Below are 23,350 nucleotides of genomic sequence, written 5' to 3'. Positions count from 1 at the left end.
GACCTAATTTGCCCGAATTGCTCTGCATAACAAAGGGCTTTCTATACAGTAGTATGTCATTGATGTCAGCTAGGCCTGTATACCTTGTACATGTACTTGTAGAAAATAAAGGTATTATTATTATTATTTATTTATTTATTTATATGAACAGACAGTGATCACAGCTGGAGAAATAGGAGTTAATCAGGTTTGATCCATGAAAAGGGAGGGTAGCTTCAATTCCTTTTATCAAGAGCTCTTTGCCAGCATCAAGGTACCCCTGGTACCTGACGATATCTTTGTACAGTATCTTATAGATCAGGGTACCCACATTAAGAGACTGATTTCCATTTTTTCCCTAGAGCAGGGTACCATGAAGAACGAGAATAATCTACATGACATTGTACAAGTGCTAGACATAAGGCTCTGTCTGACTTTTTGGGGTTATCCTATACAATTAATACATATGTTACTAGGTATAATAATTGTACTTATGTGTACCTGTACTAAAAAAATAATAAAGGAATTTCCCAGATATTTCACTAAAGATACTGAAGTGATGGGTTCCCCATTATACTGTATATTAAAAGTATTTACCCCTTTCAATTTACTTTTCGTGCTCGAGAGTATAGCTTCTACTTTCCCGAAGTGTAGCGATAGTTTGTATGCTAACCATCTGCTGCAGGACTTTAGTTCCATTGATAGTACATTAGCTGCATCGTGTGAGTCTTTACCTGAGCATTGTCATCTGTATAAAACAGAAATTCACACTTGACACTGATTGGCATGTCATTCACATACAGAATACTCCCTCGGGAAACACCACATGCTATTGGCAGGGGTTCTCATTCTGTATTATTGACCCCCACAATTTCTATTGACCTTGACATCCTACTTAGTTACCAATCAAGTTTCGAATCTTACTTGAGGACTCAAATGTAGTTCGGGAATCTCACAGGAATTTTGACCCCAGACTTGCAAAAGGTATTCGATACAGTTAATGATAATATATTTTGTAAGAAACTACAAGCTATCCACTTAGGTTCTGTAGACTGGTTTAAGTCTTAAATGATCGACGGAAATAAATTGTCAAGGTCAATTATATAGAATCAGACCCCTTGTTAATAACCTGTGGGGTTTCCCAGGAAAATGTTCTGGGTTCCATACTGTTTCTGTGTTATATAAATGATATGCCTATTGTACCTCTCGGTCGTTTCTTGTGAGCTCCCCATCACCCTTCCTCAGTCTGATTACCTGGTCCTTGACTGTTGGTTTCCTCCTGATGTGGCTATACAGCAGCTTCGGGTCAGACTTGACTTTCGATGCTATGTCATTTTCATATTGTCACTGAGCCTCCCTTCTTATCTATGCATATTCGTTTCTGGCTCTTCGGCTAATCTCTTTATTTTCCTGAGTTCTCTGTCTTCTGTACCTTTTCCATTCTCTAGTACACCTAGTTTTTGCCTCCCTACACCTTTGGGTGAACCAAAGACTCGTTCTATTCTTCCCATTATATCTGTTTCCCTTGGGAACAAACCTCTCCTCTGCCTCCTTGCATTTTGTTGCCACACAGTCCATCATTTCTTGTACTGGTTTTCCTGTCAGTTCCCTCTCCCAGTGAATGTCTTGCAGGAAGTTCCTCATGCCTGAGTAGTTCCCCCTTTTGTAGTTTGGTTTTTCCCATCCTATTCCTGCTACTCTCTCCACTTGAAGCTCAACCATGTAGTCAAAGCACAGAACCACATGATCACTAGCTCCTAGGGGCCTTTCATACATGATATCCTCGATGTCCAAACTACTCAAGGTGAATCCAAGGTCCAGTCTTGCTGGATCATCCTCACCTCTCTCTCTGGTAGTGTCTCTAACATGTTGGTGCATGAGGTTTTCCAGTACCACATCCATCATCTTGGCTCTCCATGTTTCGGGACCCCCATGGGGCTCCAGGTTTTCCCAGTCAATCTCCTTGTGATTGAAATCACCCATAACTAGTGTGCTCTTCTGGCCACCTCGGCTAGTGTGTCGACCATTGCTCTGCTGCTCTCATCGTATTCTTCTCTTGGCCTCCTGCAGTTCTGTGGTGGGTTGTACATTACTGCAATTGTATGTAAAGACTCACACGATATAGCTAATGTACTACCATAGGAGCTAAAGTCTTTCATCAAATGGTTAGACAACAAACTACTACTACACTTAGGGAAAACAGAAGTCATACACTTTGACACAAAAAAAGTAACTTTAAAAGGATCATTAATTTTACTGTACTGCTTAAAGCGGAACACATCACACCAGTACCTTTAGTGAAATACCTAGGAATACCCTGTGATCCTTGCATGTCAAGAGAAGTGACAGTGAGCAAAGTAATTAAAAAAAAAAGGCCAGGTCTGTTCATACAGATTAATCTTCTTCATGGTACTCTCTAACCAAAATTTTAGTTAGCCTACAAATTACTGTGAATAAAATGATAAGGTTCATCCTGGGCCTGGGTCCAAGAATATCTCTCAGCAAATTTTATCACGGTTAGGAACGAAAACCAGTATCATCCGCCAGGTGGCTGACTGCAGCAGCAGCAGTGCCTTGGGCGGCCGCCAGGTTAAGATAAGATTTTGCTCGGATTTTTAACCCCAGAGGGTTAGCCACCCAGAGTATCTCGAGCAAGACAGTGTGTCATTGAGGGAATGTGTCTTACTTTCATTGGGGTCCTTAAATTTTGTCCCCCCAGGAAGCGATCCACACCAGTCAACTAACACCTAGGTACCTACTTACTTGCTAGGTGAAAGGAACAACAGGTGTAAGGAAACATGCCCATTGTTTCTACCCTCCCCGAGGATCGAACCACTGACACTCATTGTGTGAGGCGAGAGTGTTACCTACCAGGCCACGGGATATCCGTGGTTGCTGACTGTAGCAGCAATGCCTTGGGCGGCCGCCATGTGGCTGACTGCAGAACTGCCCTGGGCGGCAGCCATGTGGCTGACTGCAGAAGTGCCCTGGGCGGCCGCCATGTGGCTGACTGCAGCAGTGCCCTGGGCGGCAGCCAGGTGGCTGACTGCAGCAGCAGTGCCCTGGACGGTCCCATGTGGCTGACTGCAACAGCAGTGCCCTGAGCGGCCGCCAGGTGGCTGACTGCAGCAGCAGTGCCCTGGGCGGCCGCCAGGTGGCTGACTGCAACAGCAGTGCCCTGGGCGGCCGCCATGTGGCTGACTGCAGCAGCAGTGCCCTGGGCGGCCACCATGTGGCTGACTGCAGCAGCAGTGCCCTGAGCGGCCGCCATGTGGCTGACTGCAGCAGCAGTGCCCTGGGCGGCCGCCAGGTGGCTGACTGCAGCAGCAGTGCCCTGAGCGGCTGCCAGGTGGCTGACTGCAGCAGCAGTGCCCTGGACGGTCCCATGTGGCTGACTGCAACAGCAGTGCCCTGAGCGGCCGCTATGTGGCTGACTGCAGCAGCAGTGCCCTGGACGGTCCCATGTGGCTGACTGCAGCAGCAGTGCCCTGGGCGGCCGCCAGGTGGCTGACTGCAGCAGCAGTGCCCTGGGCGGCCGCCAGGTGGCTGACTGCAGCAGCAGTGCCCTGGGCGGCCGCCAGGTGGCTGACTGCAACAGCAGTGCCCTGGGCGGCCGCCAGGTGGCTGACTGCAGCAGCAGTGCCCTGGGCGGCCGCCAGGTGGCTGACTGCAACAGCAGTGCCCTGGGCGGCCGCCAGGTGGCTGACTGCAGCAGCAGTGCCCTGGGCGGCCGCCAGGTGGCTGACTGCAGCAGCAGTGCCCTGGGCGGCCGCCAGGTGGCTGACTGCAGCAGCAGTGCCCTGGGCGGCCGCCAGGTGGCTGACTGCAACAGCAGTGCCCTGGGCGGCCGCCAGGTGGCTGACTGCAGCAGCAGTGCCCTGGGCGGCCGCCAGGTGGCTGACTGCAGCAGCAGTGCCCTGGGCGGCCGCCAGGTGGCTGACTGCAGCAGCAGTGCCCTGGGCGGCCGCCAGGTGGCTGACTGCAACAGCAGTGCCCTGGGCGGCCGCCAGGTGGCTGACTGCAGCAGCAGTGCCCTGGGCGGCCGCCAGGTGGCTGACTGCAGCAGCAGTGCCCTGGGCGGCCGCCAGGTGGCTGACTGCAGCAGCAGTGCCCTGGGCGGCCGCCAGGTGGCTGACTGCAGCAGCAGTGCCCTGGGCGGCCGCCAGGTGGCTGACTGCAGCAGCAGTGCCCTGGGCGGCCGCCAGGTGGCTGACTGCAGCAGCAGTGCCCTGGGCGGCCGCCAGGTGGCTGACTGCAGCAGCAGTGCCCTGGGCGGCCGCCAGGTGGCTGACTGCAGCAGCAGTGCCCTGGGCGGCCGCCAGGTGGCTGACTGCAGCAGCAGTGCCCTGGGCGGCCGCCAGGTGGCTGCACTTGCCAGTAAACACAACGTGTGCAGGCAAATAATGGTGAGGTCGCACTCTCCACCTTCTTCCACTTATTTCACCCTTTTTGGGGCATATTTCACACTTCATTTTCAGTGTAAATTACCACCATAGAATGCATAGTGTGGCAGGAACATGTAATTAACATGTTAACCTCCATCATGGTTGTTAATGACTCCTGGCCAGCAGTTAATGAACCTCGGGAATTGTATAATTAACATTATGACGTATTTTGGAATAATTTGTGTAATTGTACACATAGGCTGTAACTGTTTGTGTAATTCGTCAGGGAAATTATTCTTAAGGTGTAAATGTAATGTGTTGTTTGCTTTTTTTTTTATTTTATTTTTAAGGCGTGAGCATCATATTTCACCATGATTGAGGGGATTTGCGGATTTATAATCACTTTGGAGTGATATTTTGTATGTCTTTTGTAATTGTTTTAGCATTTATGTTCAATGTTAAACCAGAATTGTCAAAGCTGCCGAAGTATCCATTAATTTTGTAGTATTGACTACTACTGCAACAATGAAAATTTCCATTCATTTTGGTGGGGGAATTTGTGCTTTATTGCGTTATTATTAGTAGTATTTTATTATGGCTAATATCAAGATTAAAAAATATAGAAGCATATTTCCCCGTGTTATAGATAGTATATAATGTTAAATTGGGGGTTGTGGCCCAGGAATAAAGTACACCCAGGAGGATATAAGTCACTGAGTTTTTTGGGTTATCTGAGGTAATTTACACCATAAGTTTATTTAGGCAAGGGTACACATATGTACAGTTATTATGTATGTGTAAATTACTTAGGCTAACTCCAAAAAAATCTGACTTGTTTCCATTGGGATCCTATTTATGATAATTGTGCTTATAATAATAATTTCTGCAAGTACATATACATAGTGTACAGGCCTAGCTGACATCAATGACATACTATTATATAGAAAGCCCCTTGTTATGCAGAGCATATTGGGCCAGTTAGGTTAATTTTTGTCCTCAGGATGCAACCCACACCAGTTGACTAACACCCAGGCACCTATTTTACTGTTGGGTGAACATGGACAGTAGGTGTATAAAGGAAACACATCTAAAGTTTCCATCTGTATCGGGGATTGATCCCCAAACCTCAGTGTGTCAGCTGAGTGTGCTAGCAATCAAGCTACAGGACCTGTGCCCATGCCTCAATAAACTTATTCACATTTTTTTTTTCTTAATGCTAGTGATCTTGTTGATGTTAGCAAGTCATCCATTAGTTAGGGCATATCTTCTTTATTTTCATACCGGTGAAGAGTTGGCCCATTTCACAAAAATATCAGCAAATGCTAATCTAGTCTAAAATAAATCTCAAGTCGATATCTGGTGAAGTCGCCAAATTTGCACATTACATGATGTTAGTGAGTTATCTAGGTGGTAGATTAAGTGACTTTGTAAAATATAACTGCTAGTTATCTAACAAAGTAATTTAGGCATATTTTAGGTTAGACTCGTAGCATAATAGGACCGGAAATCATTCCGACTTTTTTGGGTTGTCCTAGGTAATTTACACTGTATGTTAATTGTACTTACGTGTACCTCTGCCTAAACAGACTAGTTTTTTTCAGCATAATTCAACATGCGTTAGCCGTGATGCCATGGACTTCAAATGCTGTCAGGTCAGCAGAGTTTAAACCCTGCTAGATATCCCACAGTGAGAGGTAGCCAGTCATACACATACCTTTTGGCAGACAGGACAAGGCTGCCTACCTGTTCTCAATATACAAGTTTACTGCCTCAGTGATTAACATTTACCACCTGTACTCCACTTAAGGACCCTTCCCAACAGTTTAGGTTATATTATTAAGTTAGTACTTACTTGCTGATCATCTTAATAAATTTATACCTGGGAGAACTCCTCACCCATAGAAAAATATCGGAAACTTCTGATCCACGAGATGACTGGCATTTCTTAAGCGATAATGCTAGATAATTTGCTGTTACATGTTGACAAGATGCTGAACTTGCTGCCTGGGTAACTCATTGATGTCAATACCTTGTAAGGTCAATTACTTAAAAGGGTGGTTACCTTGTTAGATTTTTTTTTTTTCCTTGCTAAATCATTCCTTATTAATAATTTTGATAAACATTGAGTTTTGCCACACATAAATGAAGTATAGAAGCAGAATTTAATTTTCAGGCCATCACTAGGTGATGGAACTTATATTCTGCATACTACATACATCCTCTCCTCACTTAGCGACATACTCGTTTACTGACCGCTCGGACTTGTGACCAGCTTTCCAATGAGTATGCAAACCTAAGTAATGTATATTAGTACTAATTTCCTCTATTCTTTTTATTACAGTATACTACTGTACACTATTGTATAAACATTTAAAAATATATTAAAAGTGTTATAAATGATGCAAAGGTAACATTAGAAAAATATTTAAAGATGGTTGACACAAACCCATTACCAGTACAGTATACTCCTCGCTTATCGACCAATTTGCTTACTGACCTACTGTTGGGAACAGAACCCAGTCATTGAGGAGTGGCTGTTTATCATATATGGCCAAACCACATGTGACTACGTATTCATTCAGTGTGGCTCATCGAGACAATATTCAGAGGCAAACCAGGGTATTGGCACTTCATCTGCACTGAATGAGCATGTAAACCACACACACACACACACTTGTCACTTTCAAACATCTGGTTTATACATATACAGTACATATTAGTAATAATAATCTACAAGTACTGTACATGATAAAATTTGTACATTACAGGTATTTCATAATGGCTCTAGGGATCATTGTCATCAAGGCGATGATCCCTAGTGTGAAGGCTTACTCAGCCCTGTAACAACTTCAGTAAGTATTATCAAGGCTGGCTCCTCCTCAGGAAAATTAATGAATAGAAAAAGAATAATAAGTCAAATATAAACACTTAATTATTTAGAAATGAAAATATAAAAAAAATATGAATTTTTTTGTCCTACTTGAAAGGGAAATGAAATATAAAAGTATCTGAATTCAACACTAATATATACAGTTAGACTGGGGTGTCCGATGTTGTTGACACCGCATGTTGTAGAAATTGTAGCCGTTGCTGATGATGGGGGGGGGGTCACAGATGTTGAATGACAACCCAACGACTAGTTCTTCACAGAGTCTCTATTCTTGAATAGTCCGTCAAGATGATAGGAACGCAGGTCTTTCACCACTGCAAAGATGAGAGGTAGTTGCCTGGGGTTGACTACACTTGGGTATGCAGATAAAATGGTGACATCTCAGAACTTAGGTAAAGTTCGTCTCCTTCAAGACTGTTTCTTTAGTTGCCAGATGACCCGAGCTGACATTCCAAGCTAGAAAGAGAGAAATATTTAAGTACAATATTTAAAAGAAATGGTGATTATCTAAAAGCATATCATGGAAATCAAGGCTGAAAGGTCTAAGTTTATTATTCGTCAAAAGTGAAGCTTTCAACCAATATATCTACTAGAATAGGAGCAGAGGCTTTTACTTAGTTGTGCTGGGAGCTGTGAGTCAAGTGATTACTGTTTGGTCCGAGCCCCACACGTCACCTCTCCGGGTGGGGAAAAAGGGAGGGGGGGATAGCGGGAGCTAGATTGACCCTACCTTAACAAGCAGCCGGGCAATCAAACTATCATCACCCATGTACTCGCTCGCTACTCCTATCTGTTGAATTTTTCCCCTCACACTAGTCTCATTTCAGGACTTGCTACTGGCCTAAGAACCATTAAGAAATACTTTGGAAAGTAAAACTGAGTTCTGTATCTACTGAATACAGTGGACCCCCGCATACCGTTGGCCTTACATAACGTTAAATCCGCATACCGCTACATTTTATCGCTAAGATTTTGCCTCGCATACCGCTAAAAAACCCGCTCAACGCTGTTCGTCCAAGACGCGTCTATGTGCAGCCTGAGCCATGCTCACATGTTTCGCCGGTGGCATTGTTTACCAGCCAGCCTCCTCGGTAACATCCAAGCATACAATCGGAACATTTCGTATTATTACAGTGTTTTTGGTGATTTTATCTGCAAAATAAGTGACCATGGGCCCCAAGAAAGCTTCTAGTGCCAACCCTACAGCAATAAGGGTGAGAATTACTATAGAGATGAAGAAAAAGATCATTGATAAGTATGAAAGTGGAGTGCGTGTCTCCGAGCTGGCCAGGTTGTATAATAAACCCCAATCAACCATCGCTACTATTGGTGGTACAGCTGCTGCTGCTGCTGCTGTAGCACCGTCAGCTGCTGCTGCTGTTGTACCACCGTCAGCTGCTGCTGCTGCTGCTGCTGCTGCTGTAGTACCATCTGCTGCTGCTGTAGCATCGTCTGCTGCTGCTGTAGCATCGTCTGCTGCTGCTGTAGCACTGTCAGCTGCTGCTGTAGCACAGTCAGCTGCTGCTGTAGCACAGTCAGCTGCTGCTGTAGCACTGTCAGCTGCTGCTGTAGCACAGTCAGCTGCTGCTGTAGCACTGTCAGCTGCTGCTGCTGCTGCTGCTGTACCACCGTCAGCTGCTGCTGTAGTACCGTCTGCTGCTACTGTAGCATCGTCTGCTGCTGCTGTAGCACTGTCAGCTGCTGCTGCTGTACCACCGTCAGCTGCTGCTGCTGCTGCTGCTGCTGCTGCTGCTGCTGCTGTAGCACAGTTGTTGGTGTGGCTTATTGAGAATACCAAGAAATAATTAACCCCAGAGGATTTGCCACCCAGGATAACCCAAAAAAGTCAGTGTCATTGAAGACTGTCTAACTTATTTCCATTGGGGTCCTTAATCTTGTCTCCCAGGATGCAACCCACACCAGTCGACTAACACCCAGGTGAACAGGGAAAAATGCCTGGAACTAGTGCTCATATTGGTGAATTTAAAGCCAGCAAAGGTTGGTTTGAGAGATTTAAGAATCGTAGTGGCATACACAGTGTGATAAGGCCTGTTCTGGAAGAAAATGCCAAACAGGACCTACAGTACTCAGGAGGAAAAGGCACTCCCAGGACAGTGTCTCATCAGTCATTGCTGCATCTTCAGTAAAGGTGTCATTTATTCTTCATTTAGTAGAGTAGTACATGCACAATATATATTGTGCATGTACTACTCTACTATTGTGCATGTATCCTTCTCTTTGTGTGTAGGAAAATGTATATTTCATGTGGTAAATTTTTTTTTTCATACTTTTGGGTGTCTTGCACGGATTAATTTGATTTCCATTATTTCTTATGGGGAAAATTCATTCGCATAACGATAATTTCGCATAACAATGAGCTCTCTTGCATGGATTAATATCGCTATGCGGGGGTCCACTGTATTAGCAGTCCTACCAGATTGCAAAACATTTAATAGGCTTCTGTTTCATGCTTGTATGACAAGAGAGTAGTACCTCCCTTGAGGATTGCTCATTCCAATTTACTATCCGCATAATTGTTTTTGTATAGAAAATAATGATTTCGTGAGTTTTAAGGTTTTACAGGTTACTACAGAAGCAGACAGATTTTGCAGTTGTCCATAAATATTGATATAAATTAAGCTGCCTGATTATAGCAACTGAATAGATGACATGCTAAGTTATTTTATAAATATCAGACATCACAGTTTTCAATAAATACTTATTCCTTCTTTCAGGGTAAGAAGGGCAAAAGATTCATCGATAAACGACGCGATGCCTTGCACATGTTTAAGGTTGTGCCTCGCAGTCAGCGAGATCCGCTGATTGCCGATGAGACTGCTCCACAAGCAGTCCTACAGCCAACTGAAGAGGTAATTGGTTCTAATGCATTAATTTTTGACTAGGTTAACCAAAGGCAAGAATTCTTCATCCTGTGAAAATTTATGTTGTTCCCACAGGAAAATTCTTTTTTTAATAGTTTAAGAGAAATTCAAATTATAATCATTGCATTATATACTTATATTTGCTGTCATTAGATGATCCAGCAAAGCAACATTAGTGTGATAGTACTGTTGATTAATTACTTCACTTAGTGCCAGACTGTTACAGTTCGTTTATTTATTTATTTTTTATTTAGACATGATACATAGTTGTACAATGAAATATAGTGATTGGGTGTACATGCCAAAAGCCCCTTGTATGCAGAGCATTATGGGCAGGCTTAAACTTAAGATTAACTAAGCAATGATAGATTCAGTGGTAAAAATTACAGTAAACAAATTACAACATGAAGTGCAATTTTTTTTTTTTTTTTATTAACACACTGGCCGATTTCCACCAAGGCAGGGTGGCCCGAAAAAGAAAAACTTTCACCATCATTCACTTCATCACTTCATCACTGTCTTGCCAGAAGGGTGCTTTACACTACAGTTTTTAAACTGCAACATTAACACCCCTCCTTCAGAGTGCAGGCACTGTACTTCCCATCTCCAGGACTCAAGTCCGGCCTGCCGGTTTCCCTGAATCCCTTCATAAATGTTACTTTGCTCACACTTCAACAGCACGTCAAGTATTAACCCTTTCAGGGTCCGTCCCGTAGATCTACGGCTTTACGTTCAGGGTCCAAACCGTAGATCTTCGCCATGAGCTCAGCTCACTCTGATAAACTGTGAGTGGTACATTTGGGCCTAGATATGAGAGAATACATCTATGTGGTATGTGTGCACCACATAAAACAGATCCTGCAGCACACTGTGTATAATGAGAGAAAAAAAATGAAATCATGATTTTTCGATTAAAACAGCAACTTTGCAGTGTTTTTTCGTATGTTTTTTATAGTTGTATTTGCGATTTCTTGGTCTCATTTGATAGAATGGAAGACATATTACAGAAATAGAGATGATTTTGATTGGTTTTAGCACTGGAAATGGCTTGAAACTGAGCTCAAAGTAGCAGAAATGTTAAATTTTTGCCGATATTCAAGAGTAAACAAACGACCTCACACGTCTAATACACATCAGCTGGTGGGTCTAATATACATTCACAAATATGGTGACGATATTTATACAATTATTACAGTATTGCATAACAGTAAATCTTCTATTTTTTGGTGTGAATAAAAATTCATTATGTGAATAAAAAATCAAAATGGAATTTATTTGTAAAGCCTCAAAACATAACTAATGAACAGAGGAAATGTTAGTTTAGTGCCAGGAATGCCTACATTGTTCATTCTGGACCCTATTTTGAAATTGGAATATTTTGAACTTTGTGTTAAATTGGCCAAATTAACAATTTCCGATCACTTTATTTTGTAGTTGAAACAGTTGACTTGGCGATTTCTTGTGCTCAATCGATAGAATAGAAGTAATACTAGTGAAATAGCTAAGAATTTGGTTGACTGGAATAATGTAATTGGCCTAAAATGGGAGTCAAAGTCAGCAAAATCGCCGATTCGTAAATATCGCTGACACATCAAAATTCGCGAGAGCATAATTTCGTCAATTTTCCACCAAATTTCGTACTTTTTGTTTTATTACCTTCACAAAAAGATTCTCTACGATTTCATAAGAAAAAATAACAAATTTTTTTTTTGAAAATTCTTGGACACTGGTGCGTGACTCCAGATTTGGGCCTTGGACCCTGAAAGGGTTAAAAACCATTTGTCTCCATTCACTCCTATCAAACATGCTCACGCATGCCTGCTGGAAGTCCAAGCCCCTCGCACACAAAACCACCTTTACCCCCTCCCTCCAACCTTACCTAGGCCGACCCCTACCGCGCTTTCCTTCCACTACAGACTGATACACTCTTGAAGTCATTCTGTTTCGCTCCATTCTCTCTACATGTCCGAACCACCTCAACAACCCTTCCTCAGCCCTCTGGACAACAGTTTTGGTAATCCCGCACATCCTCCTAACTTCCAAACTACGAATTCTCTGCATTATATTCACACCACACATTGCCCTCAGACATGACATCTTCACTGCCTCCAGCCTTCTCCTCGCTGCAACATTCATCACCCATGCTTCACACCCATATAAGAGCGTTGGTAAAACTATACAGTGGACCCCCGGTTAACGATATTTTTTCATTCCAGAAGTATGTTCAGGTGCCAGTACTGACCGAATTTGTTTCCATAAGGAATATTGTGAAGTAGGTTAGTCCATTTCAGACCCCCAAAACATACACGTACAAACGCACTTACATAATTGGTCACATTAGGAGGTGATCGTTAAGCGGGGGTCCACTGTACTCTCATACATTTCCCTCTTTGCCTCCAAGGGCAAAGTTCTTTGTCTCCACAGAGTCCTAAGTGCACTGCTCACCCTTTTCCCCTCATCAATTCTATGATTCACCTCATCTTTCAAATAAGAAGCATTAAAGTTGTACAAATTTGTAGCATGACAATGTATAATATAATATAATCAAATCAGTTCCTCCTACTAACCCTTAAACTGTCCAAACGTAGATCTATGTTCACGTGCATAGTGCTCCAAACATAGATCTATGGGTTTTTTATACATGCTTTCAGTTGAAGAAAATAAAGGTCGGAGCGCTACGCACATAAACGTAGATCTACACTTGGACAGTTTAAGGGTTAAAATTTTAATTTGTAATAAATAGGGCTAAACAGATTATTGGTCAGATAAAAAAAAAATTTATTCTTACTCTTAGTTAAGATGGAGGGAAGAATGGTAACCTTTTCCTGTTGATCAGCCGCTGTTACACACGTGGCTTATGAGAGAAGAATTCTAACCTGTTTTTTCCATTGGGTGGAAACAGAGATGGAGTGAAAACAAAGAGCTGTACAAGTTTGAGAAATTTACTTGGTCACATTGGAGCAGACAGGTGATTAATGTACAGTGAGTGTAATTGGGAGTCAGAATGCGCAGAATAACAATAAATTTTCTTATTGACAGACCCCTCAGAAAGCAGAGCAGCAGAAGTATGGAATCTTCTTCGATGATGACTACAACTACCTGCAGCACTTGAAAGGTGTTCGTGAAGCTGTTAATTGGGATGAAGAGGAACTGGAGGTGTACACCATTCGAAGAGAAGATCCCCAGGTTCCTATTCATTTTCACTTGTGCACTTTCAAATCTTTGTACTTTATGAAAATTTTGAAAATATCTTGGAGCTTTAGATATGAAAAAAATTCATTAGAAACATTGCAAGATTAATGAAAAAATGAAGCTGCTTTAATGCTGAATAATTTAAGATAATGAATTGATTGTTGATGCATTCTTTTAAGGGGTCAAGACTCTATGTCCAGTACTACAAATAAATTAGATGCATTGAATAGTAACCATAAATGAATGCTGCTCTTGACTTGTGAATTCATTATTTTAAGAAAGTACTAGTGGGCATTGTTATTCTTCATCTTTATTTTCCAAGTATGGTACTGTATCTTGTAAAATGTTATCTGTAATAGAAAACTTCTAATTTTAAACTTAATTCTCATCCTCTAATAATGAAGAAAGGAAATTGTTGTCCTTGATATTACAAGAAGATGCACACCTTCAGTTACTTTATATAGTTAATATCAGTATTTAACTGCTTAAATCCTTTAACAGTTTTTCCTAGTTTCAAGCAAGTACCCTTATGCACTTTCTTGCAATAATTCTACTAATTTTATAATAAATTTGCCATAACTTTCAGTTGGGTAAGAAAGAGTTGCGTGGCAAGAAACTCTTGTTGCCATCCTCAGCATTCGAGTCTTTCATAGAGGAACCCATAGGACTTTTAAACAAAGCTGCCCCTGTCACAGGTTTGTCTATGTATCTGAAGTATGACTGATGTTGTTTTAACATGTCTCATAACATTTGTGAAGTATTCAAGGAAAACAGCTATCCAGACTTGAGTCCTGGAGGTGGAAAGTACAGTGCTTGCACTCTGAAGGAGGGGATGGGGATATGTTTAAATTTTTGAACTGTAGTATTGGCACACCTCTAGCAAGACAGTGATGGAGTGAGTTATAAGGATAGTTTCTTCTTTTTGGTTGAAAATGGCCAATGTGTTAAATAAAAACACATCATGCATCTGAAGCTTTTAATTGCTATATTGTCTGCAATTGCATAAGTAAATTTTTCACTTTTTTTTTTACATGTTTTCTCATGAAAGTAACCACCTGGTTGTTATTGGTAGTAAGTTGAGCAAATTTTGGGGATGGTTTTTTTGAAATCTTTATTTTGATGGGTGCATTATAAATCCTGTAAATGTTTATACTTCAGTATAGACTATTCAGCATTTTGGGTAGAATTAGCTGATAAAAAAAAAACTCATTTTGAGTATGGTATACCTGTTTCTTCTTTTGCATATAGTTTAAATTTTTTTTTAACACGTTGGCTGTCTCCCACCGAGACAGTGACCCAAAAAAGAAAAAAAAACTTTCATCATTCATCACTTTCACCATCACTCATACATAATTACCAAAAAGGCACAATACCATGACTGGAACAATACACAAATAAACCGCACATAGGAGAGAGGCGCAGTGCTCCTCTTTCTTAGTCTTTGACTTACTACTACTGCTGCCGCAGCCGACGCCACCACCACCTCTACCACTACCTCTCTTCTTCCTTTCCTACTGCCTGTCTTGTCCCATCCCTGTCTGCTGGCCTATATATACTCCCTCCTCTCCTTTTAGTTAGTGTGACTTTGTAAATGGTCTAAGTTGTACCAAAACATCGCTGTAAGCTCCTCTCTCCTATGTGTGGGTTATTTGTGTACTCATACATAATCACTGTCATTGCAGAGAATCGGATGCAACAGTTTAGATGTCCCTCCAAACTGCTAATATCCCAAACCCCTCCTTGAAAGTGAAGGCATTGTACTTCCCATTTCCAGGACTCGAGTCCGGCTAACCAGTTTTCCTGAATCCCTTCACTTGTCAGGCCCCAAAAACCATTCACTCCTATCGAACACCTTCACGTACGCTTGCTGGAAGTTTCTTAAATATATATACAGTGGACCCTCACCTAACAAACGCATCGCATAACATTAAATCAGCTTAACGAAGCGTTTGAGCATCAAAATTTTGCCTCGCCTAACGATAAAAAACTCGCCCAACATGATTCGTCTGGGACCTGTTCACATGTGGCCAGTGTTTACAAGCCAGCCAGTGCGGTCGCATCTACGCATACATTCAGTACATTTCACCTTATCCCAGTGTTTTTAGTGCTCGTAACTGCAAAATAAGTCACCATGGGCCCCAAGAAAGCTTCTAGTGCCAACCCTGTGGTAAAAAGGGTGAGAATTAGTATGGAAATTAAGAAAGATTTTGAAGAGTTTTGGGCTAACCCCGAGAAGCCTATGCCAGTTGTGGAATCCACTGTGCCTACTTCAAAGATTAAGGAAATGTGTGCGAAGTGGGTTGAAGTGGAAACTTATGGATGAAAATCACCCTAACATGGCTATTGCAAGCCGTGCTGGTGACTATTACAATGACAATGTTGTGACCCATTTTAGGAAAATCTTAAAGGAATGCGAGGTACAGAGCTCTATGGACAGATTTGTTGTGCAACAGAGGCCCAGTGACTCTCAAGCTGGTCCTAGTGGCATTAAAAGAAGGGAAATAACCCCGGAAAAGAACTTGCTACCTCAAGTTATCGTGGAAGGGGATTCCTCTTCCAAACAATAACAACTTCCACCATCTCCCCTCCTCCCATCCCATCAGTCATCGCCAGATCTTCAATAAAGGTAAGTGTCATGTATTCTTTATTTAGTAGAGTAGTAATTGTGCATATCGTCTTCTTTTTTGTGTGTAAAAATGTATATTTCATGTGGTAAAATTTTTTTTTTTTATACTTTGGGGTGTCAGGAACGGATTAATTTGATTTCCATTATTTCTTATGGGGAAAATTAATTCGGCTAACGATAATTTCGGCTAACGATGAGCTCTCAGGAACAGATTAATATCGTTAGACAAGGGTCCACTGTATGTATGTGTATATACGTATATACGTATGTACGTATATACGTATATACGTATATACGTGTATATATATATATATATATATATACAGTGGACCCCTACTTAACGATCACCTCCAAATGCGACCAATTATGTAAGTGTGTTTATGTAAGTGTGTTTGTACGTGTATGTTTGGGAGTCTGAAATGGACTAACATACTTCACAATATTCCTTATGGGAAAAAATTCGGTCAGTACTGGCACCTGAACATACTTCTGGAATGAAAAAATATCGTTAACCGGGGGTCCACTATATATATATATATATATATATATATATATATATATATATATATATATATATATATATATATATATATATATATATATATATATATATATATATATATATAATATATATATATATATATATATATAATATATATATGGGTGTGAAGCGTGGGTGATGAATGTTGCAGCGAGGAGAAGGCTGGAGGCAGTGGAGATGTCATGTCTGAGGGCAATGTGTGGTGTGAATATAATGCAGAGAATTCGTAGTTTGGAAGTTAGGAGGAGGTGCGGGATTACCAAAACTGTTGTCCAGAGGGCTGAGGAAGGGTTGTTGAGGTGGTTCGGACATGTAGAGAGCATGGAGCGAAACAGAATGACTTCAAGAGTGTATCAGTCTGTAGTGGAAGGAAGGCGGGGTACGGGTTGGCCTAGGAAGGGTTGGAGGGAGGGGGTAAAGGAGGTTTTGTGTGCGAGGGGCTTGGACTTCCAGCAGGCATGCGTGAGCGTGTTTGATAGGAGTGAATGGAGACAAATGGTTTTTAATACTTGACGTGCTGTTGGAGTGTGAGCAAAGTAACATTTATGAAGGGATTCAGGGAAACCGGCAGGCCGGACTTGAGTCCTGGAGATGGGAAGTACAGTGCCTGCACTCTGAAGGAGGGGTGTTAATGTTGCAGTTTAAAAACTGTAGTGTAAAGCACCCTTCTGGCAAGACAGTGATGGAGTGAATGATGGTGAAAGTTTTTCTTTTTCGGGCCACCCTGCCTTGGTGGGAATCGGCCGGTGTGATAATAAAAAAAAAATAAATAATATATATATATATATATATATATATATATATATATATATATATATATATATATAATATATATATATATATAATATATATATATATATATATATATATATATATATAATATTTTTTTTTTTTTTTTCTCAACAAGTCGGCCGTCTCCCACCGAGGCAGGGTGACCCAAAAAAGAAAGAAAATCCCCAAAAAGAAAATACTTTCATCATCATTCAACACTTTCACCACACTCACACATTATCACTGTTTTTGCAGAGGTGCTCAGAATACAACAGTCTAGAAGCATACACATATAAAGATACACAACATATCCCTCCAAACTGCCAATATCCCAAACCCCTCCTTTAAAGTGCAGGCATTGTACTTCCCATTTCCAGGACTCAAGTCCGACTATATGAAAATAACCGGTTTCCCTGAATCCCTTCACTAAATATTACCCTGCTCACACTCCAACAGATCGTCAGGTCCCAAGTACCATTCGTCTCCATTCACTCCTATCTAACACGCTCACGCACGCTTGCTGGAAGTCCAAGCCCCTCGCCCACAAAACCTCCTTTACCCCCTCTCTCCAACCCTTTCGAGGACGACCCCTACCCCGCCTTCCTTCCCCTATAGATTTATATGCTTTCCATGTCATTCTACTTTGATCCATTCTCTCTAAATGACCAAACCACCTCAACAACCCCTCTTCTGCCCTCTGACTAATACTTTTATTAACTCCACACCTTCTCCTAATTTCCACACTCCGAATTTTCTGCATAATATTTACACCACACATTGCCCTTAAACAGGACATCTCCACTGCCTCCAACCGTCTCCTCGCTGCTGCAGTTACCACCCAAGCTTCGCACCCATATAAAAGTGTTGGTACTACTATACTTTCATACATTCCCTTCTTTGCCTCCATAGATAACGTTTTTTGACTCCACATATACCTCAACGCACCACTCACCTTTTTTCCCTCATCAATTCTATGATTAACCTCATCCTTCATAAATCCATCCGCCGACACGTCAACTCCCAAGTATCTGAAAACATTCACTTCTTCCATACTCCTCCTCCCCAATTTGATATCCAATTTTTCTTTATCTAAATCATTTGACACCCTCATCACCTTACTTTTTTCTGTGTTCAATTTCAACTTTCTACCTTTACACGCATTCCCAAACTCATCCACTAACCTTTGCAATTTTCCTTTCGAATCTCCCATAAGCACAGTATCATCAGCAAAAAGTAACTGTGTCAGTTCCCATTTTGAATTTGATTCCCCATAATTTAATCCCACCCCTCTCCCGAACACCCTAGCATTTACTTCTTTTACAACCCCATCTATAAATATATTAAACAACCATGGTGACATTACACATCCCTGTCTAAGACCTACTTTTACCGGGAAGTATTCTCCCTCTCTTCTACATACCCTAACCTGAGCCTCACTGTCCTCATAAAAGCTCTACAGCATTTAGTAACTTACCACCTATTCCATATACTTGCAACATCTGCCACATTGCTCCTCTATCCACTCTATCATATGCCTTTTTTAAATCCATAAAGGCAATAAAATCTTCCCTACCTTTATCTAAATACTGTTCACATATATGCTTCAATGTAAACACTTGATCTACACATCCCCTACCCACTCTGAAGCCTCCCTGCTCATCCGCAGTCCTACATTCTGTCTTACCTCTAATTCTTTCAATTATAACCCTACCGTATACTTTTCCTGGTATACTCAGTAAACTTTATTATTATTATTATCACACTGGCCGATTCCCACCAAGGCAGGGTGGCCCGAAAAAGAAAAACTTTCACCATCATTCACTCCATCACTGTCTTGCCAGAAGGGTGCTTTACACTACAGTTTTTAAACTGCAACATTAACACCCCTCCTTCAGAGTGCAGGCACTGTACTTCCCATCTCCAGGACTCAAGTCCGGCCTGCCGGTTTCCCTGAACCCCTTCATAAATGTTACTTTGCTCACACTCCAACAGCACGTCAAGTATTAAAAACCATTCGTCTCCATTCACTCCTATCAAACACGCTCACGTTCGCCTGCTGGAAGTCCAAGCCCCTCGCACACAAAACCTCCTTTACCCCCTCCCTCCAACCCTTCCTAGGCCGACCCCTTCCCCGCGTCCTTCCACTACAGACTGATACACTCTTGAAGTCATTCTGTTTCACTCCATTCTCTCTACATGTCCGAACCACCTCAACAACCCTTCCTCAGCCCTCTGGACAACAGTTGTGGTAATCTCGCACCTCCTCCTAACTTCCAAACTACGAATTCTCTGCATTATATTCACACCACACGTTGCCCTCAGACATGACATCTCCACTGCCTCCAGCCTTCTCCTCGCTGCAACATTCATCACCCATGCTTCACACCCATATAAGAGCATTGGTAAAACTATACTCTCATACATTCCCCTCTTTGCCTCCAAGGACAAAGTTCTTTATCTCCACAGACTCCTAAGTGCACCACTCACCCTTTTCCCTTCATCAATTCTATGATTCACCTCATCCTTCATAGACCCATCCGCTGACACGTCCACTCCCAAATATCTGAATACATTCACCTCCTCCATACTCTCTCCCTCCAATCTGATATCCAATCTTTCATCACCTAATCTTTTTGTTATCCTCATATCCTTACTCTTTCCTGTATTCACTTTTAATTTTCTTCTTTTGCACACCCTACCAATTATTTATATATATATATATATATATATATATATATATATATATATATATATTAATTATATATATTAATTCAAGGATTATGTGGAGCAAAATAAAGATTGGATGTGAAAAGTGGGTTATAATAAGCGTGTATGCACCTGGAGAAGAGAGAAGTGTAGAGGAGAGAGAGAGATTTTGGGAAATGTTGAGTGAATGCGTGGGGAGTTTTGAATCAAGTGTGAGAGTAATGGTGGTTGGGGATTTTAATGCTAAAGTGGGTAAAAATGTTATGGAGGGAGTAGTAGGTAAATTTGGGGTGCCAGGGGTAAATGTAAATGGGGAGCCTTTAATTGAGCTATGTGTAGAAAGAAATTTCGTAATAAGTAATACATATTTTATGAAAAAGAGGATAAATAAATATACAAGGTATGATGTAGCACGTAATGAAAGTAGTTTATTAGATTATGTATTGGTGGATAAAAGGTTGATGGGTAGGCTCCAGGATGTACATGTTTATAGAGGGGCAACTGATATATCGGATCATTATTTAGTTGTAGCTACAGTTAGAGTAAGAGGTAGATGGGAAAAGAGGAAGGTGGCAACAACAAGTAAGAGGGAGGTGAAAGTGTATAAACTAAGGGAGGAGGAAGTTCGGGTGAGATATAAGCGACTATTGGCAGAAAGGTGGGCTAGTGCAAAGATGAGTAGTGGGGGGGTTGAAGAGGGTTGGAATAGTTTTAAAAATGCAGTATTAGAATGTGGGGCAGAAGTTTGTGGTTATAGGAGGGTGGGGGCAGGAGGAAAGAGGAGTGATTGGTGGAATGATGAAGTAAAGGGTGTGATAAAAGAGAAAAAGGTAGCTTATGAGAGGTTTTTACAAAGCAGAAGTGTTATAAGAAGAGCAGAGTATATGGAGAGTAAAAGAAAGGTAAAGAGAGTGGTGAGAGAGTGCAAAAGGAGAGCAGATGATAGAGTGGGAGAGGCACTGTCAAGAAATTTTAATGAAAATAAGAAAAAATTTTGGAGCGAGTTAAACAAGTTAAGAAAGCCTAGGGAAAATATGGATTTGTCAGTTAAAAACAGAGTAGGGGAGTTAGTAGATGGGGAGATGGAGGTATTGGGTAGATGGCGAGAATATTTTGAGGAACTTTTAAATGTTAAGGAAGAAACAGAGGCAGTAATTTCATGCACTGGTCAGGGAGGTATACCATCTTTTAGGAGTGAAGAAGAGCAGAATGTAAGTGTGGGGGAGGTACGTGAGGCATTACGTAAAATGAAAGGGGGTAAAGCAGCTGGAACTGATGGGATCATGACAGAAATGTTAAAAGCAGGGGGGGATATAGTGTTGGAGTGGTTGGTACTTTTGTTTAATAAATGTATGAAAGAGGGGAAGGTACCTAGGGATTGGCAGAGAGCATGTATAGTCCCTTTATATAAAGGGAAAGGGGACAAAAGAGACTGTAAAAATTACAGAGGAATAAGCTTACTGAGTATACCAGGAAAAGTGTACGGTAGGGTTATAATTGAAAGAATTAGAGGTAAGACAGAATGTAGGATTGCGGATGAGCAAGGAGGTTTTAGAGTGGGTAGGGGATGTGTAGATCAGGTGTTTACATTGAAGCATATATGTGAACAGTATTTAGATAAAGATAGGGAGGTTTTTATTGCATTTATGGATTTAGAAAAGGCATATGATAGAGTGGATAGAGGAGCAATGTGGCAGATGTTGCAAGTATATGGAATAGGTGGTAAGTTATTAAATGCTGTAAAGAGTTTTTATGAGGATAGTGAGGCTCAGGTTAGGGTGTGTAGAAGAGAGGGAGACTACTTCCCGGTAAAAGTAGGTCTTAGACAGGGATGTGTAATGTCACCATGGTTGTTTAATATATTTATAGATGGGGTTGTAAAGGAAGTAAATGCTAGGGTGTTTGGGAGAGGGGTGGGATTAAATTATGGGGAATCAAATTCAAAATGGGAATTGACACAGTTACTTTTTGCTGATGATACTGTGCTTATGGGAGATTCTAAAGAAAAATTGCAAAGGTTAGTGGATGAGTTTGGGAATGTGTGTAAAGGTAGAAAGTTGAAAGTGAACATAGAAAAGAGTAAGGTGATGAGGGTGTCAAATGATTTAGATAAAGAAAAATTGGATATCAAATTGGGGAGGAGGAGTATGGAAGAAGTGAATGTTTTCAGATACTTGGGAGTTGACGTGTCGGCGGATGGATTTATGAAGGATGAGGTTAATCATAGAATTGATGAGGGAAAAAAGGTGAGTGGTGCGTTGAGGTATATGTGGAGTCAAAAAACGTTATCTATGGAGGCAAAGAAGGGAATGTATGAAAGTATAGTAGTACCAACACTCTTATATGGGTGTGAAGCTTGGGTGGTAAATGCAGCAGCAAGGAGACGGTTGGAGGCAGCGGAGATGTCCTGTCTAAGGGCAATGTGTGGTGTAAATATTATGCAAAAAATTCGGAGTGTGGAAATTAGGAGAAGGTGTGGAGTTAATAAAAGTATTAGTCAGAGGGCAGAAGAGGGGTTGTTGAGGTGGTTTGGTCATTTAGAGAGAATGGATCACAGTAGAATGACATGGAAAGCATATAAATCTATAGGGGAAGGAAGGCGGGGTAGGGGTCGTCCTCGAAAGGGTTGGAGAGAGGGGGTAAAGGAGGTTTTGTGGGTAAGGGGCTTGGATTTCCAGCAAGCGTGCGTGAGCGTGTTAGATAGGAGTGAATGGAGACGAATGGTACTTGGGACCTGACGATCTGTTGGAGTGTGAGCAGGGTAATATTTAGTGAAGGGATTCAGGGAAACCGGTTATTTTCATATAGTCGGACTTGAGTCCTGGAAATGGGAAGTACAATGCCTGCACTTTAAAGGAGGGGTTTGGGATATTGGCAGTTTGGAGGGATATGTTGTGTATCTTTATATGTGTATGCTTCTAGACTGTTGTATTCTGAGCACCTCTGCAAAAACAGTGATAATGTGCGAGTGTGGTGAAAGTGTTGAATGATGATGAAAGTATTTTCTTTTTGGGGATTTTCTTTCTTTTTTGGGTCACCCTGCCTCGGTGGGAGACGGCCGAATTGTTTAAAAAAAAAAAAAAAAAAAAAAAAATATATATATATATATATATACAGTGGACCCCCGCATAACGATGGCATCGCATAGCGATTTTTCCGCATAACGATTACTTTTATCGCAAAATTTTTGCCCCGCATACCGATTAAAAACCCGCATACCGATTTTCGTCCGAGACGCGTCCAATGTGCCCTCAGCCAGCCTCACATGTGCCGCTCCGTCCCATTGTTTACCAGCCAGCCTCCGCGGTAACATCCAAGCATACACTCGGAATATTTCGTATTATTACAGTATTTTCGGTGCTGTTTCTGGAAAATAAG

The 23,350-nt window shown here is 41.7% G+C and overlaps 1 protein-coding gene across 2 annotated transcripts in view; it reads left to right on the top strand.

The window, feature by feature from the left end:
* The first annotated feature begins 4,145 nt into the window (after positions 1 to 4,145).
* The window catches only part of LTV1 (LTV1 ribosome biogenesis factor), a 45,140-nt gene continuing 25,935 nt past the window's right edge, over positions 4,146 to 23,350 (top strand). Inside the window, exons 1-4 of one of the 2 annotated variants that reach the window (XM_053774749.2) lie at positions 4,146 to 4,385; positions 9,990 to 10,124; positions 13,176 to 13,322; positions 13,915 to 14,023. In XM_053774749.2, the coding sequence (XP_053630724.1) occupies positions 4,383 to 4,385; positions 9,990 to 10,124; positions 13,176 to 13,322; positions 13,915 to 14,023 (394 nt within the window). In that variant the 5' untranslated portion in view covers positions 4,146 to 4,382. The remainder of the gene's footprint in view (positions 4,386 to 9,989; positions 10,125 to 13,175; positions 13,323 to 13,914; positions 14,024 to 23,350) is intronic. The other variant, XM_053774756.2, reaches the window with a different exon arrangement.

The sequence above is a fragment of the Cherax quadricarinatus genome, chromosome 1 (genome assembly GCF_038502225.1).
Source record: "Cherax quadricarinatus isolate ZL_2023a chromosome 1, ASM3850222v1, whole genome shotgun sequence".
In the NCBI taxonomy this organism is placed as follows: domain Eukaryota; kingdom Metazoa; phylum Arthropoda; class Malacostraca; order Decapoda; family Parastacidae; genus Cherax; species Cherax quadricarinatus.
This window is presented reverse-complemented; position numbering and strand designations above follow the sequence as displayed.